Raw genomic sequence first — 27,730 nt, 5'->3', positions numbered from 1 at the left:
CTGAGACATATGATACGAGGAAATACATCTTGGACAAACATGACTGTGACACATGGGACACTCTCCAGGTGCGTGGTTCGTGCGTACGACACGTGGTGAGCTCCTATTTCGTTTGTTCGACCTCAGTTCGATTATGTTTTTTTCTCCGATTTCGATATTGACCCTATTATAACTTGAAGTTAGTAGCACGACCCAAGTGATGACCCACGTGCATTTCCTAGTCACCACACGTGCAGGACGTGTCCTCCCACTTGTTGTGGCTCATCTCAACTTGCTTAACGGCTCAACGACTTGAGTTAAGGCTTATTCAGCTCGGTAAAAGGGTTTTCAGACTCGTTTCTCACATTTTCGACCCTCCCGAAGTTGTTTTTTTATCCTATTAAGGGTATTTGAGGTCACTAAGACTACTATTTACTCAAATTAAATATTTCTTTAGCTAAAAGTTGGAAATATTCAATACGTTTAAGTAAACTAACTTCCATGATATACCCTATTGTTGTGGCACGAGTCCGTACGTGGTAAATTTGATGTTGAAGGACAGTTTCAGACCAGCTTAAAAACATTTAGGGACTCCGGTTAAGGCCGAACAAATGAGTGGCTCTATTGTTAGGTGGTTGGAAGAATTGTATGATGTATGATGACACATGTCCTGTGACCCTTGCATACGTCATAATTAGGAATGTTATGTTATGCTGTGTATGTTATGTGATGACCTATGATGCTATGTTATGCATACATGACTCATACGTATACTACGTCATGAATGAAGGGAATAACGAAATTACTCTTATTATATGCTATGATTTTAAGTCATCGGGACCTCATATATTTATGTATGTCATGTACATTGGGATACTTCTCCTTTATGTTATGTTAGTATGAACGGGTACCTTTCGATATTCATGTTTGTCATGATATCATGTGGGTCTTTCCTTCTATGGTGTCCAGTGACGTGTCAACGTGTTTAGTCCAACGAGCTAGGCCCAGGGGTACGTATATAAGTCTGCCTGGTGGGTCCATGTGCGCGTGCATGGGCCATGTGTGGGGAAATACCACACATCCAACCGTGTCTTCGAGCTCAAAGTCATGCTATGTTGTTTTAAAAAAAGATACGTCCCATCATGTATGTGTGCGATTGCATCACCTAACTTCCAACAGTGGAGTTACGTCCTGAGTATTTCCCCTTATATTTCAGGTAAAGGTTAAAACGACTCTGCACGGATGACAGTGATTTCGTTTATGTTACTCTGATGCCAATTGACCAGAATAAAGGATTTCCTTTATGTTATGTTAGTATGGACGCGTACCTTTCGATATTCATATTCGTTATGATATCATGTGGGTATTTCCTTCTATGGTGTCCGGTGACGTGTCAACATGTTTAGTCTAACGAGCTAGGTTTAGGGGTACGTATATAAGTCTGCCTGGTGGGTTCATGTGTGGGGAAATATTGCACATCCAACCGTGTCTAGATTGAAAAGAGCTCAAAGTCATGCTATGTTGTTTTAAAAAAGATAGGTTCCATCATATATGTGTGCGATTGCATCACCTGACTCCCAACAGTGGGATTACATACCGAGTATTTCCCCTTATATTTCAGGTAAAGGTTAAAACGACTCTGCACGGATGACGGTGATTTAGTTTAAACACTTTATTAATGACGTCTCTAAGAATTTCAAGAGATTAGACAACTTATACCAATGTTAAACTCTCATGGGTTTTCTTTTAGTTTTCCCGAACGCGCTAATACCAATGGAGATAGTGTTTATGAATATAATGACAAAAGATTCCCGAACGGTTTTGTAACGAACTTCAAACCGTAACGGTTAAAATGAACAATTTTAAGTTGGAAATATAAATGAAACTAATTTCATAAGTCATAAGATATTTTCAATAATTTAATAATTGGGTCGCATTAATGTGACGATTATAACAATAAAGTTTAGCAATAACAGTCAAAGAAGTTAAACACATTTTTAATCGTGCGGTGGAGAATCGTCGCTATGATCATACAGCAAACAGAACCGTTGATGAAGGAGCACATGTTCCCATTAATATTGCGCTTTCAAATCTCCAAGAAAAGTTCGTGAATCTATGTTCTTTTGTTCTTGTGTTGATTCATAGCTGAATCCAAAAAAAAAAAAAAAAAAAAAAAAGATTGAGAAATCATGGGGGCTGAGAAGATCGACAATGGCTTGGTGGATGTGGAAGAATCTGTAGGAAATGGAGATGGCAACACCGAGTCGTATCAGTTATCGACTCTTTCCGTCGACCATTATCTTCCTCTTCCCGCCATGATCCCTCGCATAATGTTCGTATTGGTTCGGTTCCTTTTTTTTTTTTTTTTTTCCACATACGGATTGTTTATGGCGTCTATTTCTGTTGTGTTTTCGATGAACTGGAAGCAAGATGAACAGTGCTTCTTGTTTTTTGTTTTTTGTTTTGAATTTGATGATGTCATCTCCTAGCTTCTCGAAGCAAGACGAACAGTGCTTCTCGGAGAAAGACGAACAGTGCTTCTTGTTTTTTGTTTTTGTTTTTTTTTCTGTTTGGTTTCAGTTTGTTTGAATGTTTTTGTTCTGAATCGGTTTCTTGATTTTCTTGCAGCGAGCTGTGTAAGGATCTGTTCAAGCAGTGGTCGGAGCTGGATGATTCTCGGTTCTCTGTTGAAACGGTCTCCGGTGGGATCACGAATCAGCGTGAGTGTTCGCTTACACAATGGATTTCTTCGTTCAATTAGATTACGGCAAGGCTGTGTTCGAGGTTGTGGCTATTGTTTCTTCGTTGCTTGTGGATTTCTATTATGTGAATGGATTTTTTTTTGTGGACTTTTGCAGTGCTTAAGGTTACAGTGGAGGAGGAAAATGGTAGTAACATTTCCATCACCGTCAGACTATATGGACCTAACACGGATTATGTTATTAATCGTGATCGGGAACTTCAGGTGACTTGCATCGCTTCTTGATCGATTATTTAGTGTGGAAATATCCTTTTATTGTGTACGTTTCGTGTAGTGTTTGGTTTTAGTCGTTGTTCTTAACGTCGGCAACTCGTTTTCCTTTGCTGTCATGGTGTTTCATCTTTTAGCATAGTCAACCCTAAAGCAATCTAGCCACGCACTCTGTGAATCGAAAGCTAACCGTTCTAAGGTGATATATAGGTCTTGTTCTTAATGTGATATGGAAACTCTAGCTAGTTGAATCTAAGAACCCTCGTAAGCGCCTGGATTTGCAACCCCTAGTTCACAAATGCTAAAACTCCCCCATTAATTTGATTTCACCACAAGGAAAAGTAAAACTCGGATTACCTTATTGATGAAATATTTCAAGGCAAGAACACTTGTTTGAGATTCGAATCACTCCACAAGCAAGATTTGATCATGTCAAGCTTGAATGATTCTAAACATGCAATCTAAACTTGCAAAGAAAATGAGTCATTGACTAAAGGAAAGTATAAATGCTCTTTTTGCTACATTTTCCAAGTCTCCTTTACAAATATAACATACATGGCTTTATATAGCCTCATAATGAAAACCCTTAACCTTGCATGAAATATTTCAAGAGTTGTAACCTTCATACTTTATGACCATAATTAGCCACTATTTAATCAACGTACGTAATAAGTAAACTAAAATTCAGCTATGTTTGAAAATATTCTCATGCTGTACATTTGGTGTTCGTTCATGTGTACATGACAATCAAAAACTGTAGCTTTGACAGAAGAAATCTATTGTGCTCAAACCTGATCTATATTGGTTCAGAATTCATATATATATATCTAACTTTTTTTTACCATTGGCAATTGAATACTGAACCAACATTTACGAAGTGGTTATTATTATTATTGTTTTGTGAATCATCTGATCAGCAAAATTGATTTTGGTGTTCTGGGTGATCTATATACAGCTCTTAAGGTAGGTCGTATTCTGTTCGTTTTTGTTTTATGCGTGCATACAAGTATTGAAGACTTCTTCTCTGTAACCAATTCAGATTTGCTAAAGAGAGTGCCAGTTGTTTTTCTCTCTGTAATTGAGTCTAAGTTATCTTCTTTGTGTGGGAAATCCTGTTCCTGACAGAGAGAGGCGCGAATTGCCTGGGGTTGGATCTTGTGACTTTCAAGATTTTGATACTTGATTGGCCTTGTTGCTTAGAGGGTGTAGTAGGCCTGGATCTCTTAAATTATGATCTTCTTTCTCTCATTCATAATTTCCTTGTCTTTTGTTCCATTTTACTTTCTTAATGATTTTTCCTACGACTATTATGATCTTACTTCCCTTACTTGCATGGTCTTGAACCAAGAGGATTCAAGAAAGTTTGTGTGGATTTCATGAAATCTAGTGTGCAATCTATATAATACAACCATGTATTTTTTATTCTTATCTTGAATTTGATTGTCCAAATAATGCAACTAGTTTTTTTATTTTTCACTTGGCTTCACTCCGTAATCTCATGAAATCTTGTATTAGGCAATCAAATATCTTTCAGCTGCAGGATTTGGTGCCAAGCTTCTTGGAGTTTTTAAAAATGGCATGGTGCAGTCATTTATTCATGCACGTACGCTAGAACCATCAGGTAAGAAGGCATTGAGAATCTGTCTGATGTAGACCTTATTTACACACAATACAGTTCAAACATTCAATATAGAAGATTGTTGCATCATTATGTAGCATTTCATCGAAGAGTGGCCACGTTGAAAGCTTTGTAGTTAAGATCTATTAGAGACAGGAAATGAAATATTAATTCAATACTAATATGTACATTTTAATAGTTAGATCTTGGTCTAAAATTTGTTTTTCACGTCCAGCAATATGTCGGTTGGGTTTTGAACATTTCACTTGAGAATCTTAATTTTTTCAGTAGTAATAATTCAAATAGCCCTTGATTGGTTTAGAACCAGTTTATTCTTTAAGTACTTCATGCTCACAGCACCCCGCGCCTCCTCCCCCCCCCCCCCCCCCCCCAACCCCCACCTCTCCTTTTTCCCTTCAACCCCGGTTTTTCTTTATCAGTTTCTGCATTTAAGTTAGGTGTTCATCCTTTGATCTTGGATTTTATTAGCTACTGGATCTTCAACCGATTCATCAGTTTCTGCATCCAAGTTTAAACAGTTTTATCTGATTTCGGCTTCCAAGTTGAGCATCAGGTCTTAGTTTCTTTTTTAAGTTCTGTTTCTGGTTTACCCTTGTTTTGAGTGAAGGATTTAAGGAGCTATTGTGTAAACAATAAGTATTTATGCTGGTTAGAGAATGACAGCTTCTTTGTTGAAGACATGGTCAACAAGCTGGTAATCCCCGGGGATGAATTTGGTACAACTCGCTTATGAATAAGATCTTCTCTAGGTTGGAGCACTGAGTGTGCAGTTTAGCGATCATCAGGAGCTTGGAAGAAAGCTTAGTCAAGTCTTTGTGGAAATTTCTAAAAAAGGTTGGCTCATTTTATGGGGTATGTTAAAAGACTTCCTAAAGAAGTATGAAGAATAATTTCAGAAATCACAGAATCTGCCTAAGCTGCCCATGGTTAAGGAGTCTGTCAACTCCAGTCTCCAGAAGTTATGTGGAGATGGTGAACGGAAATCTGAGGCCCAATGTCCAATTGAAAAATCTTAATAGTTTTAAAATCTTCTCAACCAATTTGGCTAATAAATGATCATGAAGTGGTGAACATGAGTTTTACTGAATTATTTGTTATTTCTTGAGGTCACTGTTTTGATCAAGCCTTTTATGGTCGATAAAGCATTGCTCAACATGGATGAAGGAAGATTTCTAAAAGATTAAGGATCAAATGGAAGATTGAAACTCTTAGGAAATTTCATTTGATGATTGAAAAGTGTTCAAGAGAAGAACAATTTCACTCAGATCTTGTTGAAGAGCATGGAGGTTGGATATCAATTAAAAATTTACCTTTATCAGTTGGAAGAAAGGCACTTTTGAAGCGGTAGCATAACACGTTGGAGGTCTTGTTATATCTCTGAAGCTTATATGAAAGTAGGAATTTTGATCCTTCCTTTGATCCTCTATTTTTTAATAGGAAGTTGACTGAGAGTGACTTTTCGAATTCCTTGGATTTTTAAGGGTTAAGTCAGCAAGTAAAGGTGAAAAGGCCCTACATATGAAAGAATTGATGAGATTCCAGCCATATTAAATTTGGAAGGTTAGAGATTATACATCAATGACTTATGATTGGTTGATGTGTTTAAATGACCAAGGGCTGCTTGATGACCAGTCATTACTTATAAGGAGATTCCTTCATCTACAGTACGTCTACGATTAATGATCTGCCAATTGAAGAATGTGGTATTAATGTAACGTCTGTTGATGTAAATGCAATAATTAAAGAAAAGTCTCTTCACGATCCTTCAGTGGCTTTCAACCCCTTATTCCTGATTCTTGAGGAAGTAAGAAACAGTTTTAGTGAGGCATATGCACTCTATTATACACGGTAAAAGGTAACTGATCCCTCAGTCCCTACTTCAATGATGAATGATTTTAATGCAGATTTTTACATTTTTACATTTGCCTTATACCAAAAAGGATGGACGCATGAGAAGTCAGGGATTATATACCTATTAGCCTCATCTCTTACCTTTACAAGATCATTGCTAGAGTCCTTTTGGAACAACTCAAAAAAGTCCTCTCCACCATTACTAATTACCGATCAGCTTTTGTGGTGGGTAGACAAATTGTTGATGCCTGATTGATTGCCAATGAAGTGGCGGAGGTATGTTTCAAGAAGAAGAAAAAGGGCATTGTGGTTTAAATTGATATTGAAAATGCTTTTAACAAAATGGATTGAAATCTTCTTGATTTAATCCTCAATACCAAGGGTTTTGGTACAACAGGGAGGAAGTGGATCAAAGGGTGTATATCATCTCCAAACTTCTCCATGTGGGACTTTGTTTGCACCTAACAATCTTACCTTCAAACCAAGTGTCACCCTTGAGCATCCCTTCATCCATCCACTCTCAATTACCTACAAGAGTTTGTTCTTATCAAGGCCTAGAGCAAAGCTAGATAGAGCACTGACTACAAATCACATTGTTTGATAATACTTGGTGTCGATCACTATCACATTCTTAATCTCCTCTCTTCGAATAAAGCTTCTCCTTCTATCAATCAACCAGACCTGATAGGACTCTCCCATCCAAGTCCATCTAATTTGATAAAGTTCTACTTGCTTAATACATCACAAGCACTTCTTGTCCAATCTAGGGATTCATCTACAATGGCTCACTAATTTTGTTCGAAATCACTAAGGATCTCACCAACACAGCTAGGTTGATTCCAATTAATAAGGAAAAAGACCTCCATATATCTTCACAATGGGATGATGTTGTCCACGGTGGACATAAATCCTCATGACTTTACGTTTGGAACTACCTTAAAAGTCACATACTAATAAATATAATTGTCGTCAGTCACATCATAGACTTGCCCCTTCCCTAGCCAATGTTGGAGTTTGTTTGCACCTAACACAAGGAATGTAACAACCATCTCTTTCAAGGTAAGAAAAATACTTTTTTTTTAAGGAAAATACTTTTTGTTAAGTCACCGCTATACCCACAATCTTAAACTAATAGGATGCATTATATTTAATTATATCAATATTTCAACACTCGTTAATTGTGGGCATGAAAATTTGTGAAAGACCAAGCAAATGGAATCAATATTAATTCAGGAGGAAATGATATTACAAGGGTTACAGGAGTTCGAATACAAGGCCTTTTACTCTAATACCAATTTGATAAAGACAAAAAAGACCCTTCCACATATCTCTACAATGGTATGATATTGTCCATTTTGAGCATAAGCTCTCGTAACTTTGCTTTTAGAACCATCCAAAAGGCCTCGTACCAATGGAGATAATAATCCTCACTTCTATTCCATGGATCAACCCTCTATGTTCTCGTGTTTCCTCCCTTCACCCAAAATTTTCTTGCCTCCAGCCTACTATTCTATCCAGTGTTCGATTAATCTAGTTTTTTTAAGATTTTGTTCGTGGTTATTTTGTGTTTTTATATTATTAAGTTGATCCCACATTATGGAGGTTTGAAGCCGTTGTATATGTGATAATTGTTTTTGCATTTGGTATGAAGTTGATATGTTCTATATGTTGAAATGTGAAGTACAACTAGGTAACTCCCTTCTCCCTCAGATATTTGATGGGGTTGACGACACTTTAGTTGAACTATAGCAGCTTCCAAAGCAAGCTTGTTTCTTTAAACAAGATATGATGAGGTTGACACCTCCCGTCTCTCCAAATTCAACTCTGTCAAATGGTTAGCAAGTTGTCGGTTTTGTGTGGCATCATTTTGGAGGACGAAAGTTGATCAATGTGCCTGCTGGGGTTGTTAAACATGGATGGAATTGTTTGAATTTCTTTAGTCTTTTGAGGCTTGCCATTATTTGGATAATTTCCCTTTTAAGATCCAATTTCTCTTTATGAGATAAATGAACCGTCCAACAGGTGAAGTTATGTTGATGCTGCTACATCTACACAATAGTATTATACTGTCTGCTTTGGGCTTAAACCCTCGCGACGTCACTTTTGGAACCACCCAAAGGGCTTCATATTAATGGAGATAATTGTCCTTACATCGAGCTCTCCTTTCCTTGGTCAATATGAGAATTTGTTTTCTCTAAACACTCCTTCCCTCAAACAAAGTTTCACACTTTGAGCATCCCTTCAATGTCTACTACTAACAACTAGAGCTTACTCTTCACCTCGAGGCAGTAACTAGATCATCCCAAGGCAACATCCAAATAGCACAAGCACCGAGTCAGTTTGTTTTGACGTCAATTTCTAGTCTCCATCTCATTCAAGGCTTCAAAAATTCTAAGCTGCGAGTTTGGCTCTCTATTGAAAGTCTTTTTGAATCCTCAATCAGCACCATGTTAAGTCTGTTTTAACGTTAGTTTCAAGTCTCCGCATTCAAGGCTCCCTAGCTTCTAAGCTGTAAGTTTGGCCCTTTGTTGGGAGTCTTCTCCTTCTCTTAGCAGTTCCTTTTGCATTATTTATGAAGTTTATCTGTTGGAGGGATCCTTTTGTCTGCTGCTTTGCATTGCCCAAGACGCTCTCATAATTTCCTACGGTGTTCTTTATTTTATCTTTTATTTGTTTTCTCTTTACCAGACATACTTCCTATATACCTTTTAGAGCTCGTATCCTTGAGCATTAGTCTCTTTTTATTTGTTCAATTAAAACTTTCGTTTGTTGTTTTTTAAAACTAGCTCTTGATTGGGCTGAAGGACATTGTTTGGAGTTGGGAGAATGATAGCCTGTCTTAGGAGATGTGTGGTTTCATCAGACTTGAAGTAATGTTGTGTAGGATAGTTTAAGATGCATTATTTGCGTTTACAATGAATATTGATTTGCATTGGAGGTTGATTAGACCAGACCAATTGGCTTAGTTCATTATAACCTGGACTAAACCGAGCTATATCCTGATTTAGTGTGAACATCAATTTGGGATCTTTTAACCCTTAATTTGTCATCCATCTTTTTTACTTTCAATAGAGTTGCTTGTATGTTTATCTTGGAACTGCTTCCCCCTTCAATCTCTCACGTTTTCATGTGTCATGTCCTATTTTTTTTTTTTTTTTTTTCTCTATGGGAGAATCTTTTGAATCCTATGATCAATAACAAATATTCTGTTAATTTTGCTTGGTTTTGCAGATTTAAGAAAGCCAGAGCTAGCTGCAGAAATTGCTAAACAGCTTAATAAATTCCACAAAGTGTATATTCCAGGTTCTACAGAACCTCAGTTATGGAACGATATTTTAAAATGTTACGGGAAAGGTTATTTTTCTTCAACCAATAACAAGCATCTTCTGGTCAGAGGACCCCTCATGCAGTTGAATATTCTATTTTCTTTTGAACTGGTTTTCACGTTTCTCATTGTTGACTTTCAGCCTCTGCACTGCAATTTGATGATACCGAGAAGCAATGTATATTCGATTCAATTTCTTTTACGGAAATTCACAATGAAATACTTGAGATTAAGGTATTCTCTTGCATAGAGCCATTTTATTGATTCTTTGTAATAGCTTTTGACTATTTTTTGAGTGACCATCTGCTTTGGAAAAGAGTCTGTTTATTGATGCAACTTGATTGAACAGGAACTAACAAACCTCCTTAATGCACCCGTTGTGTTTTCTCACAATGACCTGCTTTCTGGGAACCTAATGCTAAATGAGGAAGAAGGTAACCACCTATAATACTACATTCCACTTCTTCCCTTGATTCCTTCAAATTCTCCATTACCATACAATGCTTTCTTCTCTCATATAACAATATATATGTACTCCCCCTGCTCTCTCATGTACTCTCGTCTATATATCCTTCTCCATTTTCCATATTATTATTATTCCCTTATGATATGAATTATGAAGATGTGCTTTCATATTGCAAATATTAAGGATACTAAATAAGATCTTTTATACTTTCCAAATAGTTGTGCAAGGGACATTAGCATGTCTTTGACTGTTGAGAATGAACAACTTATGAGATGTCGGAGTAAGATATAATGGTAGTAATGTGGACGTTAGGACTTCGAATGTGGATCTTCTTCTGGTTAGCAATTTGATTCCCTCACTAGGCTGAGAGGGAACTTGACGACCAAGGATTGGCTGTGAACTTTAGTTGACTTCTCTGCTTTCCCCCAATATGATTCTCATCATATTGACCTCATATTGCTCATCTTACTCATCTTACTAACATGCAGAACGACTCTACTTCATTGATTTCGAGTATGGATCATACAATTACAGAGGCTTCGACATTGGTAATCACTTCAATGAATATGCAGGCTACGACTGTGACTACAGCTGGTAGGTTCTTAATCTTCTTTTCATCTGTAAATTTTCCGTCTAAAATATAGGAAAATTGGAGTTTGACTATAGTTTTATCAATTGCTGAGCAGTTATCCGTCCAAGGAGGAACAGTATCATTTCTTCAGGCATTATTTACAACCTGAAGAACCAGACGAGGTGCGTTGACAGAAATACTCATTTCATTTTAGCTCAAAGATTCATGCATTCTGTTGATGTATGTTTAAAAAGTCTAGAATCTGGTAGACTTTTTCATCAACCCATGATGACCCCTGCCATGAACGCTTTCCTTATCTTACTTTGAGCCTCAACACCATACGCTGTAGGATTGAGGTTTTATGCTCATCCTCACGAATCTTCTTCTCTTTAATTCTTTTTCATGCATTTTATGTTGAGGATTGTTGGGAGAGAAGTCCCACATTGGCTAATTAAGAGTAAGGAATACATCTCTATTGGTATGAGGCTTTTTCGGGAAGCCAAAAGCAAAGCCATGAGAGCTTATGCTCAAAGTGGACAATATCATACTATTGTGGAGGTCCATGGTTTCTAACATGGTATCGGAGCCATGCCTTTAACTTAACCATGTCAATAGAATCCTCAAATGCCGAACAAAGAAGTTGTGAGCCTCAAAAGTGTAGTCAAAAGTGACTTAAGTGTCGAACAAAGGGTGTATTTTGTTTGAGGGCTCCAGAGAAGGAGTCAAGCCTCGATTAAGGAAAGGCTGTTCGAGAGTTCCATAGGCCTCAGGGGAGACTCTATGGCTGTACTTTGTATGAGGGAAGGATTGTTGAGGATTGTTGGGAGAAAAGTCCCACATCGACTAAATAAGAGTAAGGAATACATTTTCATTGGTATGAGGCTTTTTGGGGAAACCAAAAGCAAACCCGTGAGACCTTATACTCAAAGTAGACAATATCATACCATTGTAGAAAGTCGTGGTTTCTAACGTTATGGGCTTCCAATTCTTTGCTTAAACTGAATTGGTACTCTACCCTAGGCAGCAATCTTTTTTCCTTTTCGTTCTCTTATGTAAATGTACGAGTACCAGAAGATATTAGTACTCTGACGCTTCGAGGATCTGCAGAGACATTGTACTTTTTAGCAATCATTTTCTATACTAATTTGAACTACTGTATTTTCGTGAAAGGTTTCCCAAGAAGATCTTGAAGCTCTCTACGTGGAGTCAAACACATTCATGCTGGCTTCACACTTGTATTGGGCTTTATGGGCGCTTATACAGGTATCTTACTTCATCCATTGACCTTCCATACTATTTGACCCAAATGTTCTATGTTCTATGTTCTATGTTCATTCACTTTATTATACTTTTTAGGCAAGGATGTCTCCAATTGATTTCGATTACCTTCGTTATTTCTTCCTCCGTTACAACGAGTATAAAAAGAATAAAGAAACATATTGCTCTTTGGCGAGATCTTTCCTTGCTCGATGAGGATCGGGTCGTGGACCTGCAGAGATAATACAATGGGGGGTGTGGTAGTATCAACAATCAGTTTGTATCAACTCCATAAACATAGAGGCAGGTTTGATTTCTCATTCTTTACTTGATCTGTTGTAAAGTGGTATTTTTACTCTGATAATTCGTCATAAACTTCAAATAATCTATTACGTCAGTTCTTATTTTTAGAAGGATTTGTTAGGAATCATGGATCTCCACAATGGTATGATATTGTCCACTTTGAACATAAGTTCTCGTGGCTAGTTCTCATAGCTTTGCTTTGGGCTTCTCCAAAGTACCTCATACCAATGGAGATGTATTCTTTACTTATAAACTCATGTCGAACAAAGTACATTATAGAGCCTCCATTGAGGCCTATGGAGCCCTCGAACAAATTTCACCCTTTGTTCGACACTTGAGTCACTTTTGACTACACCTTCGAGACTCACAACTTCTTTGTTTGGCATTTGAGAATTCTATAGACATAAATTAAGGGTATGACTATGATACCACGTTAGGAATCACAGATTTCCACAATGGTATCCACTTTGAGCATAAGTTCTCATGACTTTGTTTTGGGCTTTTCCAAAAGGCCTCGTACCAATGAAGATGTATTCCTTACTTATAAATCCATGATCATTATGTAAATTAGTTAATGTGGGTCTCCCTCCCAATAATCCTCAACAGATTTCCCGTTATGACAGATTTTAAACGAATTTTCTCTATTTAATATTTTTGGCATAGAACATAGTTTGGATGAGAGACAAAAGTGAAAACAATGTTTTTGTCTCCCAATTGGTAAATAGCAAATCAATTAGTTCATTGTTATTAATTACAATTATGCTTTAAAGTTATGATATATAAATGAGCTAATTAAAATTAATCCAAATAAACGTTCAATAAGTAATGAGTTATAATTAATGAAAAACATTTTTGTAAGTTAACTCATCCTAATTAATTAATTAATGATTATGTCTAAGATATTGTTAGCTAATTAATTAATAATGTAAATAAGTAATTTATTTATTTAATAACTTTTATTTGTAAAAATGAAATAAAAATGTATTTAAATAAGTTATTATAAATTTATAATAATATGTATTTATCATGATAGGTAGGTCAAACTAGTGCGAGCGGTCTATGATTTATTTTAGGGTTTAGTAATATAAAAATACATAGTAAAGGTTTAGTAATATAAAAATACATAGTGACTTTACTACTGAGGACGGAAAATGTAAATATGCAAGCACACCATACATGCAAACTTTCCTTGTATAACTTTTATCTATTGGCCATATCGTCAAGTTGTGATCATATCGTTAAGAAACATTAGAGCCCATATCGCCATCCTAGCCGAAAACATAATTGTGATCATATCATCTCGAAATGTTCGTGGCCATATCACAACTCTCTCATGGCCATAATCACCAAATTTTCTAAATTTCATATACATAACAGGTGATAAAAAATCATTTTGACTATTCATGAACTTTCTCTTTTCCTCCCTAACTAACTTCACTATATTATGACTAGCTTCCTATAACCGTACCGTGACATGAATCACGTACATGCATCATAAAGTATCACAATTATTCTAGAATTTCTTGGGTTTAACTTCTATCATGCTCATCACATCTCATAAAGAATTTCATATAATTATGACCGTATTGTCATTCTAACAGCAGAGTTATTCAAATGTATGTTGATGAGTGTAACATATCTAAACAAAATATACGTGAGTGGCGTTATCGCAAAATAGAGAGCAACAAGAAAATCAATAATAATGAGGAAAATTCTGCTAGGAGAACTTAAATCGATAAGTTGTTGAATTTTGTGGTGAATTTTAGCTCCCTCTTTCGAGGGTCATGCATAATGATTACTTCCATAATTGTTTTGTAATTTCTATCAACAAGACTCTAAAAGAAATTATTAACCCTTCCATTACCTTCGAATATCATTTCAACGGAGCTCTAAGTATGAAAGGGGATTTTCTTACTCTCAACAATTATGTATGTAAAGTGACTAACTAAACACCAAATACCACCACTGGAGTTCATCCTCAGCCAAGGTTCTTGGGATCTGAGTGATCGAAAAATACCTCCTTCTGCCAAGGACCAAGAACGCTCAAGAAACAAAGAGTTAGGTAAGTTTATCAACTTTCTTCCCTTAAATCCGAGATCTCTCTCAAGAATCAAAACTTAAGATGATGAAATATTTTCTAGGAAGGATTCTCCATAGGATAGGCGAAGAAGTTTGACTGAGATTCCGAAAGAGAAAAGCCAAGAATCGTCCAAGAAGTGACATTCTTCTGATGCTAATATCTCATTATGTGTTGAAGTAAAATTCAAGAAAAAAAATATCAGAATGTAGGTTGTAATACGATCTAAAACTTTGATGAAGAAATCATCTCGGTTTGAGTTCAAAATCGAGAGATATGAAAATGAGACAAATGACTAAAAACTAATTGAAAAATTGTGTTGTTTCTGTTACGAGGAGAGAGAAGATGACGGCGTCCCACGTGTCAACCGGCGAGAGGCTCCACGTGCACCATTAGCCACCGAACACATGTCAGACCTTGATTGGAGCGACCCGCAACACGTGACATTTGCAGCCTACGTCCGACCCACAACCCGCGTGCCTACCCAATTCTGACCCACAACCCGTTGGCCCAACCAACCCGTGGTCCAACTCAAGCAAACCGAACCAACTGACCCACGAACCAAACCAACCTGAATCAGAAAACCTAACTCATGACTGTAGAAAGTACTTGCGCGTGATGCCTGCGACTAGAACTTCCCCCGGCGTGTGGCAAATGCATGTAAGTTTGATTTTGTCCTATTTGACTCTTGTTTGCCCGATTTTTATCCTAATTCCAATTCTAACCTATTTTATGTGAATTAGGACCTAATTGAGGAAAATCAATATTTTTGAACACCCGAGTAGAAATGCTAAGCAAAAGGGCACGCGTCAATCATGTAAGCCACCGTACGAATTTTTAGGAAGAAATACTTGTAGGAATCGCTTGGATGCACACATGCATGCTAGTACGTTTACTTTAGACTGTAGATTTTTAATGAAATGATTTTAGGTAATATGAGTATGGATGACTAATGTAAAATGCTATGAGAATGTAATCGTGTTTTATGCTTCCGTTAAATACATATGTACGTGTTTAATTCATGCTGAAAGGAAGATGGGAATATGTGAAATCTTTGCTCTGGGTGTTGATGGATGTTGTCGTCGATGAGCATGTATGTTTAATTTTGCATGAATTATGTATTTTGATTCTAGATAATGTAATGTGTGCACATTCAGTTTTCATGGTCCGATATAATGTTAAGGCTAGGGGACTAGTCGCTAAGTTTTGACCTAACCTTTCCCCTAGGAGCCTAACAGACCACCACGGCATACAAACCACCTTAGGAGTGTCCTTAGGCCGCTAGATGTGTGAACAATGTCTATAGCTTCGTGGGAGAATAAGGGTTTCTGATCAAAACCCGACTGAACCTAGTCGTTTCACATGGGGAACGTGAGATCCACGTCATACAGCCCATTAGTTACATAGGATAAGGGAGGGGTTGTGCCCCCCAATGAGGGGGACTATTATGAACTTAGGAGGTTACAACTCACCCCTTAAGTAAGATGCCATATAGTCTTAGAGAGCCATACATGAGGTAGTGCCTCGTAGAGGGACACCGATCATTCACAGCTCGACATATGGAACTCTCAAGGTTTAAATGAAAGGACGGAGAACCAGAATAGCCCCAAGGGGTTAAGACTAGAACCAAACGTTCTAGAGCCAATGAGAAGTTCGTGAGAATCTGTTAAGCCTAGTACGCGATGAGAGCCTACAAGTAGGTGACTTACTGAAAATAACTTTTATACTCATTCTTGCTATATTTTCCTTTTCAGGTGCATGAGGTGACGGGTCAAGAGAGGGCGTGTTTGATAGATGTGGATTGTCACATAGGAAAACATGTCCCGGAGAGTCAGTCCAATCTTCTTTTTATGTACACAAACTTTCATGTTTTTCAATGTCAAAATTGGTCACGAGTTAATTTCATACAGGTACTGCATGGCAGTCGTTAGTTCGTGTCGTGAGATGTTTGGTCAAGTCCTATTGTTAAGGATATTTGATACTAAATTATAGTTTACCATATATATTATATTTGATATTTTATTAAATGCAAATATCTAGATATTTGTCTTATTATCATAGGTATCTTTCTGTGTATTGTTATTTCCATTTATTACTATTTTCATATACTTCTAATTTATTTGATTATAAATAGAGAACTTTCACGCACCATCTACGTGTGGTGGATTAAGCAAACATTCTCATGGTATTAGAGCCCTTTTCGGCTTTTCAATGGCTTTTGAATATTCTACTGTTTTTCTCCACCACCACTGTTAGCTTTGACGTCGCAGGGGCAGTCGCCATGGTTGTCGCTAGCGGACCCGATTGATTACTTTTCGGCTCCACTCTTTTGACCTCCAAATCACCCTTCGCCATACTTTGTACATACAACCTCACATTTTCTAACCCAATCGATTTTTCCTTAACCAATATACCCTCTTTCATTTTCTTCCCAATCTACTCTTCAACGTTCACAAAAACCCTAACCTCATGATCCTCATCAACATTCTCATCGAAAATATACAGAATCTCGAGAAGGCTATCGACCTTCTATAGAGATTTACCTTCGAAATCTGAGTGCTGCACTGGCCTCTTTGCCAACCAAGTCGCCGCCTCCCTTCTCGCCAAAATTGGCTTCTTCACCTATTGTGGCGACTCTTCCAGCTTCAACATTGTCTTTGTCCCTTGCTCTAGGTTCCCCCTTCTACTTCTTGGGTAAGAAATATTATCACTGGAGCCAAGGCAGCATCATCGCTGAGCGATAATCCCTTTTCATGGGTTAGACATATTCTCGCCCAAGTCAAGGCAGCATCGCCGCTAAGCGTCAATCCCTCTACAGTTTTCGATGGGCAAGAGTGTTTCTTTACGTCTCCTTCGAACCAGGTTGTTGATATCTTCACGAAAAGTGTTTTTTACCTCTCTTTGAATTTTTCAAATCCAAGCTTCACGTTTGTTCAAATCCGATGCTCAGCTTGTGAGACCTTTACCACAACGATGCTGTCCATAGATCAAATTATTTTGTGGATTGGATTTTACTTGACTGTCTACGGCTCCATTGCGTGTGCTCGGGTAGAAGTTTTGTATAAATACATCACCATGCTATTAAGTATTTTGATTCAAGTTCTTTTCTTTCTAAGAAGTGGAATAGAATAACCCAGTTGAAGCGTAATGATCATACATCTGTAACGCATTGTATGTCCCATAATAGGTCCGATTCTTCTACCCTTTCTCGGGAGTCGATGACTATTCATAGCTATTACCTTGACACCAAAGAAGAGTTCGACCCAATGCTTTATTTCTGTCCTAGTTGATCCCGATTCAACATACAAATATCTAGATATTTGCCTGATCAACATAAATATGTATTGTTCTTTCTATTTATTACTATTTTCATATCGTTCTAATTTATTTGATTATAAATAGAGAACTTTCCCACACTATTTATGTAGGGTGGATTAAACAAACATTCTCACCTATAACGAGCGAAACCCTCCTTTTGTGTTACTGAGATATGCGCCAAGGATCAAGTCTTTGCAACCGTAGTTCGCCCAAGAGCAGAGTGACTTGCCAGCGCCACTATCAAATTAGCGTTCATCATCATTCGCCATCATTGGATTCGATCTTTCATCATTCCATTTTTCTCTCAAATCCCAGCACGGCAATTTCCGCTTTCGATTCTCTCTCAAAATTATCAATGAACAAAAGTTTGTTCCCTACAATCCTCTTCACTCATTGAGCGGAGAAAGCTATGAAGAAGATCTCTAAAGTGCCGGCCATGGACAGCCAAGCTTGTCTTCTTTTCCCCATCCATATCCATCACTCCAAATGCTTCTCATCATCCCCTTTTCCCCAAATTCCAAACCCTAATTTTCTCCCCCAAATCGATGGGCTGCGCGCAAGCGAAGCATTCGATGAATTCACCCAATGGGGGAATTCAGAGCCTGAAATTGGAAAATGGGTATGTTGGGACTGGGGATTTTAAGGCTCATCGGAGGCCAGCGGCGCAGAGGAGATTTGTCAACAGGGAGGCGTCTGAAGCAGTGAACCCCCACGGTGGTGATGGCGGCGGCGGTAATGGCGGATTAGGTTTGGAGAAGAGTGAGGTGGTGGTGGATGGATGGCCCAAATGGCTTACTAGCAATATTCCTAAGCATGTGTTGGCTGGCTTGGTTCCCAAGAGTGTGGAGGCCTATGACAAGCTTGATAAGGTTGTCTTTCTTTTTTAGCTCAAAATCTAGTGTCTGTTTAATTGTCTTCCTTGAAATTGGATTCTCTGTTTAATTGCAATGATTTTGTAAGTTTTGAGGATATGATTATGTTGACCCTGTAGGTTATGAGTGTTTGGCATTTGGGATTTACGAGGTTCTTGGAAGTTTAGAACTGCAAATGTGATGTCTTCTATGATTTAGGGATGTTTAGATTGCATGTTTAGAAGCATTTAAGCTGACATGATCGATCTTGCTTGTGGAGTGATTCGAATCTCAATCAAGTGGAGTGATTCGAATCTCAATCAAGTGTTCTTGCCTTGAGATATTTGATCAACGAGGTAATTGAAATTTTACTTTCTCTTGGAGTGATTCCTTATCTGTGAAATCCCACATTGGTTGGAGTGGAGAACGAAACATTCCTTATAAGGGTGTGGAAACCTCTCCTTAGTAGACGCGTTTTAACAACCTTGAGGGGAACCCCGAAAAGGAAAGCCCAAAGAGGACGATATCCGCTAGCGGTGGGCTTGGGCTGTTACAAAGGGTATTAGAGCCAGTCACCAGACAGTGCGAGGCACGGGTCGGAGTAGGGCTAGACCCTCTCTATAGTAGACACGTTTTAAAATCTTGAGGGGAAGCCCAAAAGGGAAAACCCAAAGAGGACAATATCTACTAGCGGTAGGTTTAGGTTGTTCTATTATCATTAAGGCTAAGTGTTGTTACCTTTCCTTAGCCAAAGGCTAAGTTTCTGTACCATTCTATGTAGTTTAGGTTGCTTTTTTAGAATCATTCAAGCTTGACATGATCAATCTTGCTGGTAGAGTGATTTGAATCTCAATCAAGTTGTGATGTCTCACATTGGTTGGGGAGGAGAACAAACCACCATTTATAAGAGTGTGGAAACCTTCTTTTAGCAAACGCGTTTTAAAGCCTTGAGGGGAAGCCTGAAAGGGAAAGCCCAAAGAGGACAATATCTGCTAGCAGTGGATCTGGGCCATTACAAATGGTATCAGAGCCAGACACTGGACGATGTGCCAGCCTTCTCGTTGTTCCCCAAAGGGGGGCAGACACGAGGCGGTGTGCCAGTAAGGACGCTGGGCCCTAAAGGGGGGTGGATTTGGGGGCGGTCCCACATCGATTGGAGGAAGGAAAGAGTGCCAGGGAAGACGCTGGGCCTCGAAGGGGGTGGATTGTGATGCCCCACATTGGTTGGGGAGGAGAACAAACCACCATTTATAAAGGTGTGGAAACCTTCCCCTAGCAGACGCGTTTTAAAGCCTTGAGGGGAAGCCCGAAAGGGAAAGCCCAAAGAGGACAATATCTGCTAGCAGTGGATCTGGGCCGTTACACAAGTGTTCTTGCCTTGAGATATTCGATTATCAAGGTAGTCCGAATCTTACTTCCCTTGTAGTGATTCCTTATCATTTTGTAGCAGAGCTTTCCCTCGGGTTGATTCCTTATCAATTCTCTCACGTTAATACCTCTAAATGGTATCAATTGCAACAAAATTATATGTTTCGAAGATCTCTGTAATTTATTGATGAATATCTATGATAGTTTTGAAACGTTTATGTAATAGGTAGGCCAAGGAAGTTACAGCAATGTGTACAAAGCTCGAGATAGGGAAAGTGGAAAGATTGTTGCCCTTAAGAAGGTCCGTTTTGATACAACAGAGCCTGAGAGTGTGAAGTTCATGGCAAGAGAAATTATGATATTACTGAAATTGGATCACCCCAACATTGTCAAACTTGAAGGATTAGCCACCTCAAGAATGCAGTTCAGTCTTTATCTTGTTTTCGAGTTTATGCAGACTGATTTGGCCCGGGTTATTTCTCGCCCCGGAGCACGGCTTACGGAGCCTCAGGTTAGTTCTCTTCAGTACATTACAATGACAGTTCGGGCGTTTCGGATGCAAATTTTCCGCCGTTTATTAGTTCTGTTGTATTAACTCTTTGTGCAGGTCAAATGCTATATGCATCAGCTACTCTCTGGTCTGAAGCATTGCCACGATAAGGGGATACTACACCGTGATATCAAAGGATCGAACCTGTTAATCGACAAAAACGGGATGCTGAAGATTGGTGACTTTGGGCTTGCTAATTTTTTCGGTCCAAAGAGACATCTTACAAATCGTGTTGTGACACTTTGGTATTGTTAAATTACCCTTGAATTCAACTGCTTAAGTTGATAGGTTCGGGGATACTTGTTGAGGATTGTTCGGAGAGGAGTCCCATGTCGGCTAAGTAAGGGGTTGATCATGGGTTTATACGTAAGGAATACATCTCCATTGGTACGAGGCCTTTTGGGGAATCCAAAAGTAAAGCCATAAGAGCTTATATGCTCAAAGTGGACTATCATATTATTGTGGAGAGTCGTGATTCCGAACATGGTATCAGAGCTATGCCCTTAATTTAGCCATGTTAATAGAATCTTCAAATGTCGAACAAAGAAGTTGTGAGCTTCGAAGGTGTAGTCAAAAGTGACTCGAGTGTCATACAAAGGGTGTATTTTGTTCGAGAGCTCCAGAGAGAGGAGTCGAGCCTCGATTAAGGGGAGGGAGGCTGCTTGAGGGCTACTTAGGCCTCAGGGGAGGCTCTATGGTGTACTTTGTTCGAGGGGAAGATTGTTGAGGATTGTCGGGAGAGTGTCTCACATTGGCTAATTGAGGGGTTAATCATGAGTTTACAAGTAAGGAATACATCTCCATTGGTATGAGGCCTTTTGGGGCCAAAAGCAAAGCCACGAGAGCTTATGCTCAAAGTGGACAATATCATATCATTGTGGAGAGTCGTGATTCCAAACATGGTATCCGAGCCCTGCCCTTAATTTAGCTATGTTGATAGAATCTTCAAATGTCGAACAAAGAAGTTGTGAGATTCGAAGGTGTAGTCAAAAGTGACTCAAGTGTCGAACAAAGGGTGTATTTTGTTCGAGAGCTCCAGAGAAAGGAGTCGAGCCTCAATTAAGGGGTGGGAGGCTGTTCGAGGGCTATATAGGCCTTAGGGGAGGCTCTATGGTGTACTTTATTCGAGGGGAAGATTGTTGAGGGTTGTCGGGAGAGAGTCCCACATTGGCTAATTAAGAGATTGATCGTAAGGAATAACATCTCCATTGGTACGAGACCTTTTGGGGAAACCAAAAGTAAACCCACGAGAGTTTATGCTCAAGCTCAAAGTGGACAATATCATATCATCGTGGGGAGTCGTGATTCCTTACAACACTCATTCTTTTTCATGTCTATTCTTAACACATCCCTCATGTGCGTTCTTAGATATCAATTTGGTTCATGAGTATCAACTTCGATCAATACTATGTTCGATACTCGATAGATTATGGTCTGTTTAGATTTTTCTTTATATTCTTAACAGGTATCGAGCTCCGGAGCTATTGTTAGGTTCTACAGATTATGGAGTCGGCATTGATCTATGGAGTGCTGGATGCCTCTTGGCCGAAATGTTTACGGGAAGGCCGATTCTGCCCGGTCGAACAGAGGTGAAGTTCATTATAATTCAAGCCATGTTGAACTATGTATTATGACAAAACTATTCTATTGTTGAATCAGGTTGAACAACTCCACAAAATTTTCAAGGTATGTGGAACACCATCTGAGGAATATTGGAGAAAACTCAAGCTATCACCGAGTTTCAAGCCGCCGCAGTCGTATCGACCTAGTCTCCGAGAATCGTTTAAGCATCTGCCGTCCTCGTCTTTAGGCCTCCTAAGCACTCTACTTGCTTTAGAGCCTTCATATCGCAGTTCTGCGTCGTTAGCTCTCGAGAATGAAGTATAAAGTCCAACTTAGAATCTAAGCTTCTTTAGGTAGCAAAGTTGTATAACAATGTACCTGAACTATATGCTTTTGCAGTTCTTTTACACAAGCCCATTGGCATGTGACGTTTCGGGTCTTCCTGTTATCCATAGTGAGCCCGATGAACCGAATCAAACGAATCAGCCGAAGTAAGTTGTCTGTCGTTGGAAATAAGTGAAAAATCTTGTAGTTTTTCGGTTTTTTGAGACGTTTTTATTTACGTAGATCAATTTACAGGTGCAAGAATTCTAAAGTGACAAGGCGTTCTTCTACACACCAAGGGCGTCGGAGGAAAGATTTAGCTGCTGAAAAACCACAAGAGTCGAACATTCGCAAACAGGTATGCTCTGCTTATGTGAGTTTGACCCGCCTTTGACTCCGTTCCTTACGAACTTTTCAGCATATCCCCAAAATTATATAGCTACGATTGAGTTAGGTCGATAAGAAATAAAAAAATGGAAACTACTTCATGCTACAAAGCATGTGAGATCCCACATCGGTTGGAACGAAACATTCTTTATAAGGGTGTGGAAACCTCTCCCTAGCAGACTGCGTTTTAAAAACCTTAAGGGAAAGCCCGAAAGGGAAAGCCCAAAGAGGATGTCATGGCAACCACCTTGATTGTATGTAATGACGTTGTTGTTATTTTAGCTTTCACAGCAAATGGTCGATGCTGACGAACAAACCGAAGATCGAGGGAGTACTACAACGAGCACCTCCTCAAGTGCTAACACGGGAGGAGGGCGAAAAGGGAGTACTACGACGAGCACCTCCTCGAGCGTTAACAGGGGAGGATCAGGAAAGGGGAGCTCTAACTTCTTGCCATCTCCAACCTCATCCAATAAGAAACCGTCACGAACCGAAGGCCATCTTGAGGCTACCAACAACCTCAATTTGCCTCCGTTACCCAAGTCGAGAAGATACTCAACGTTTAACATCGAAGACCGTGATACACATATCTCTGGTCGGATTCGGAGGTCGGTATCAACCAGAGATTTCAGGAACTTGGCGCGAAAAGAGCATTTGAAATTATATGCTGTTGATGATTAGGCTTATGTGTAAGATCATATACTCCTTTTAGCTGATTTTTCTGTTCTATGAATTAATATTAATGGAAACTGAAATAATTGGCTGAGCTTAAATAGAGAGCAAAGCCTTGATATTATTGTTGTTTGATCCTTGATGTTATATATATCTATACATATATAGATATATATATCTATATATGTATATGTATGTATATATATATATATATATATATATATATATATATATATATATATATATGTGTGTGTGTATGTGTGGCGGTTGACGGTAACGTTAGGGAGTCCAAATACGTCGGCGGGAGCTTCGGGAAGAGTTATCTTTTCTGTTTACCAGCCTGCCCACCTTTGGATTAGGGTTTCGAGATTAGAGGTTCGATTTTAAGTACTTTTTTTACTGTTTTATATACTCGTTTTATTCGACATTCCATTCTTAATCATCAACCTTGATCATTCCCCACGAAATTTTTGAAAAATATTGACCGTTACTCAGTTTTTTTTAGCACGTGCTTCTCGCGGGTCCAAACTCAAAATTTACACTCGATAGTTTCTTTCTTCGTTAGCTCACATATGACCTTAATAGGCTTCGATCTCTTCATCAAAGATGTTCATAAAGGTTAAATTTGAGATGAAAAGGACTGGAGAGAAGGAATTTGGAGTTACCTCAATTCATTTACTATAGCCATTCACTAAACTATAAGTAAGCAACACGATGTATTGTTTTTTGATGTGTTTGGTCTTGCATGATAGACTGGGTTCTTCACTATCTGTACGACACTATGATTATTCGTGAACGTGATTATTTATGTGGTTATATGGGGGACGATTAAGGGTTCGCCAACTAGTCCTTAATTGTAAACCTGACTCAATTTTGGACTATACTCTTTTGGGATTATTATGGAGTTTTTCAATTAATTTCCTCTTAGCGAACCTGTCGAGAGTGGAAGCGGTCTGCAGTAGTACCTAAACAGTTGGTAGGATTATAGTGTACATGAACCTTATGAGAACTTATGACTGACGCTGGGGTTGCACCTTGAGAGCTTACAATATAGAACTATGACGATGAAAATTCAGGAGACCTAAAGAACCTTAGAGAAATGTCAAACTCGTGAGAAAGAGTAAGACACTAAAGGAACCAAATAAGTTTCGTAATACTCGAGAACAAACTAAGAGCTATAAGCAAGTTACTTACTAAATATATTTTATATACTCAACCCTACTACTTTGATTTTCTTTTCAGATAGAGCATGATGTAATGTTCGAGACGGAGTTGCACATGGGCTGTTGGCTTTGGGGAGTCACGAGTCTAGATTTCCTTTCATACTTGTCTTTTAAATCATGCATTTCACATATTTTAAATAATTTGAACTTGTAATACTGTATTCCGGTAGTCTTTCTGTCTTTTGTAATACTGAAATTTTTATTAATATTTTAATCAAATTTCTAACGTGCATGCTAGTTTAGTTGTTTTAAATTTACGAATTTTTTTATTATTCCACATCAGTAAGTAATGGTCAATGGTTCGAGTTCCTGGAAAAGCGGGGCGTTATAGATTGGTATTAAAACACTAAGTTGATAGGTTCTCTAGACTTTCTAGATCGAGAGTCATAGAGTCTATGGACTGATGATGAGTTAGTCGTAATGTTTTACCCAATGAGACAATGATACATAAACGATATATTTCTCTTTCCAATGTTCCTTAGGCATCACTTCCTTAATCAAAGTCAATATATGTTGGCCTCGTCTAAACTTGGAATTTGAACATCCCTATATGTACGTGTACGTTGAGAGGGTAAGTACGATTAAAACACTCCTAGAGTTTTAGATGGCGAAGTACCCACTTTGGATGAGGCAAGAGGCAATTCATGCAAAATCTAAACTTATTTGGCCACATACGTAGCCAATTCATTGATCTTCAATCGTCTACGACTCTATCCAACAAGCCTCTACACTAGGCCAAGTCATTAGACTCAACCTTACCTCTACTTGGGGCCAAGGTCTGCCACATGCAACGCCGTATCTTATATTCTCATCTTGGTTCTTAATTATTACAACCAACATATTTTGATGTCATCCCAAGTCTTGGGATGCCTTCAGCTATCGAAGCTCATTTGATCATGCCCATCGAGAACAAACCCATGTGTTGTTCATATCATCGAGACATTCTGAACATCCATCCATCTAGTTTGATCGAGGCATTCGACCCTTCAGTGTTCATGTCATATCATTTACAGACTCCATATAAGATAATGGGTGCGTATACCAAATTTTGACACATGGGCGTGGCGCAATGTCAGCACACCCGTGGCATTCGACACTAACCTTGAAAGACCCAACACTCACCTTGATTGTGATACATGTATGTGCAATAGAGAGCTCATCTTGTCTATTTGTTGCCTCCATCTTTCTTATATCTCATCTTAGTTTCAATACCCACTTTATATGGTCAGTTGGATCATGCACCCTTGTCTATTGAGGCCCTCATGTGGCTTGAAGAGGGTCGGATGGGTGTCTCCTTATATGTCGATATGTGAGAGTTACAACCTATTCTCCATTGAGAGGTAACACTACGAAAAGTCCACCCACGATAAATAACACTTGCCGACACTATCAAAGGTGTCACCCCACCGCATCGGACATTAATGCTAATAAAAAAAAAGTACATAAATTAAATTGTTGAGAGTGGGATTTGAACCCACGCCCTTTCACGCCCTTTCGGACCAGAACCTTAATCTGGCGCCTTAGACCAACTCGGCCATCTCAACTTTGATGTTGCCAATGACCCATATGTTTAAATATTAAGAGAGAATTGATTCAACTCGTATTTTAAAACTTTCATAAGAGATGTTATTCTTTTGTTTTCAATTATGTTGTTTTTATGATTATGTTTGAAATGAACTTATGAATATTTACGTCCATGATAGTAGTTATGACATGCATGTAATGGTAACTTTTTTTCAAAATAAAAAGTGGAGTCGTTACAAATTTGAAAACAATAAATGGAATTTCAATTCTGTAGACCCTATTCTTCAATTATCAATGGACGAGGGTGACGTATTATTTGATTTGATAATTATTATAAATTGTATAAAAAGTAAATTTTGTAGGCTCTGTTACGTTTTGACAGAAAAATAATTAAGCCAAACCAGAAACATAAACCATTGGAGTTTCAAGTGATGATATTATTGAATACTGAACTTGGTATTATAGCTTTGCAAATGGAGAAATAGAAACTAACCCACCACAGATCTTGCAAAATAGTTAAGCTAAATACTTAAAAATACTCTATCCAAAAGGAACGATCTAGTTCAAGTTAGAAAAACTGTGCACACAAGTTATTTACCCAACTTCTGAAATGCTTCTAATTTGAGAGGCTTTGTCATATTTTTGGAACGTCCATGTAGAACTGAAGTTTAATAGTTGAAGTATTATGACACATTAGCTTTGTTTCTTCTATTTGAGAGTGACCAATCTCTTTGAGTATCCTCCTTATCCAAACAGCTTGACATGCACAGGCACTAGCAACAACAAACTCAGCTTATGTAGTTGATAAGGTGACTATAAGCTGCTTACGAGAAGACCAAACTACTTCTCCTCCACTCATCATAAACACAGTCTAAAGTACTCTTGCTATCTTCTATGCTCCGACATAGTTACTATTAGTAAATTCAATTAAGTGTCTACCGTACCTTTCAAGTACCTTAAAACCCTTTTAGCTACTACATGTGTTGGACATGCCATAAAACGACTAATCAAACTTACAACAAACATGAGATCAGAACGAGTAGTTGTGAGATACATCAGACTTCCCACTATTGTTTATACAAAGTTACATCTACTTTTGCACCATTTTCATCGTTCTGGCACAATAGGATTACAAATATAATTGTAATTCTCTATGCCAAATCGATTTAGAACTTTAGCAGCATACTTTATTTAACATATAAAAATACCATCAAATCGTTGTATTACCTCTATTCCAAGAAAAAAATCTCATCTTACCTAAGTTAGTCATATCAAACTCTTTCTTGATGAAATGTTAAACTCCTCCAATAATTCTTCATCGTCTCCAGCAAATAAAAGATCATCAACATAAATGCTTACAATAAAAATTTACCTCCCTTCCTCTTGATGAAGAGTGTCGGCTACTGCTTTTGAATCTTTCCTTGATTAAGTAGGATTCATTAAACCAGGTTCTAGGTACTTGTTTTAGTCCGTAGAGAGTCTTTTGGAGTTTGTACACCATCTTCTTACTT

General features: G+C 38.3%; 2 protein-coding genes and 1 non-coding gene across 4 annotated transcripts; 2 read left to right on the top strand and 1 right to left on the bottom strand.

Moving 5' to 3' along the window:
- The first annotated feature begins 2,126 nt into the window (after nucleotides 1-2,126).
- On the top strand, nucleotides 2,127-12,456 carry LOC111797734 (putative ethanolamine kinase). Its single transcript, XM_023680844.2, has 11 exons — nucleotides 2,127-2,311; nucleotides 2,608-2,699; nucleotides 2,838-2,944; nucleotides 4,466-4,571; nucleotides 9,672-9,794; nucleotides 9,908-9,999; nucleotides 10,115-10,199; nucleotides 10,720-10,825; nucleotides 10,918-10,984; nucleotides 11,973-12,065; nucleotides 12,159-12,456. Exons 1-11 carry the CDS (start codon nucleotides 2,169-2,171, stop codon nucleotides 12,273-12,275), a joined length of 1,131 nt encoding a protein of 376 aa, XP_023536612.2. The 5' UTR covers nucleotides 2,127-2,168; the 3' UTR covers nucleotides 12,276-12,456.
- A 5,500-nt stretch (nucleotides 12,457-17,956) lies between these two features.
- Nucleotides 17,957-23,596, top strand: LOC111797114 (cyclin-dependent kinase A-1). 2 transcript variants are annotated; one of them, XM_023680014.2, is made up of 8 exons: nucleotides 17,957-18,626; nucleotides 20,203-20,487; nucleotides 20,584-20,771; nucleotides 21,992-22,115; nucleotides 22,186-22,407; nucleotides 22,489-22,580; nucleotides 22,657-22,771; nucleotides 23,083-23,596. In XM_023680014.2, exons 1-8 carry the CDS (start codon nucleotides 18,303-18,305, stop codon nucleotides 23,479-23,481), a joined length of 1,749 nt encoding a protein of 582 aa, XP_023535782.2. In that variant the 5' UTR covers nucleotides 17,957-18,302; the 3' UTR covers nucleotides 23,482-23,596. The 2 variants fall into 2 exon arrangements, with proteins under 2 accessions (XP_023535782.2, XP_023535783.2); XM_023680015.2 differs by having other exon boundaries at nucleotides 17,958-18,626; nucleotides 22,669-22,771.
- A 2,552-nt stretch (nucleotides 23,597-26,148) lies between these two features.
- Nucleotides 26,149-26,239, bottom strand: TRNAL-AAG (transfer RNA leucine (anticodon AAG)). The gene has a single exon. It is a non-coding gene; the product is annotated as a tRNA-Leu (tRNA).
- Between the last annotated feature and the right edge of the window lie 1,491 nt (nucleotides 26,240-27,730).

This window comes from Cucurbita pepo, chromosome 6 (genome assembly GCF_057944985.1).
Source record: "Cucurbita pepo subsp. pepo isolate OVF chromosome 6, ASM5794498v1, whole genome shotgun sequence".
Taxonomy (NCBI): Eukaryota; Viridiplantae; Streptophyta; class Magnoliopsida; order Cucurbitales; family Cucurbitaceae; genus Cucurbita; species Cucurbita pepo.
Note: the sequence above shows the minus strand (reverse complement) of the source record. Positions and strands in the feature narration are given on the sequence as shown.

Bases quoted from the DNA above. Each gene is read 5' to 3' on its own strand.
- LOC111797734 (XM_023680844.2), top strand. From the start codon at position 2,169: ATGGGGGCTGAGAAGATCGACAATGGCTTGGTGGATGTGGAAGAATCT. The intron at 2,312-2,607 runs GTTCGTATTGGT...ATTTTCTTGCAG, and splicing joins GCCATGATCCCTCGCATAAT to CGAGCTGTGTAAGGATCTGT. The intron at 10,985-11,972 runs GTGCGTTGACAG...TTTTCGTGAAAG, and splicing joins AACCTGAAGAACCAGACGAG to GTTTCCCAAGAAGATCTTGA.
- LOC111797114 (XM_023680014.2), top strand. From the start codon at position 18,303: ATGGGCTGCGCGCAAGCGAAGCATTCGATGAATTCACCCAATGGGGGA. The intron at 20,488-20,583 runs GTTAGTTCTCTT...CTCTTTGTGCAG, and splicing joins CACGGCTTACGGAGCCTCAG to GTCAAATGCTATATGCATCA. The intron at 22,581-22,656 runs GTAAGTTGTCTG...TTATTTACGTAG, and splicing joins AATCAAACGAATCAGCCGAA to ATCAATTTACAGGTGCAAGA.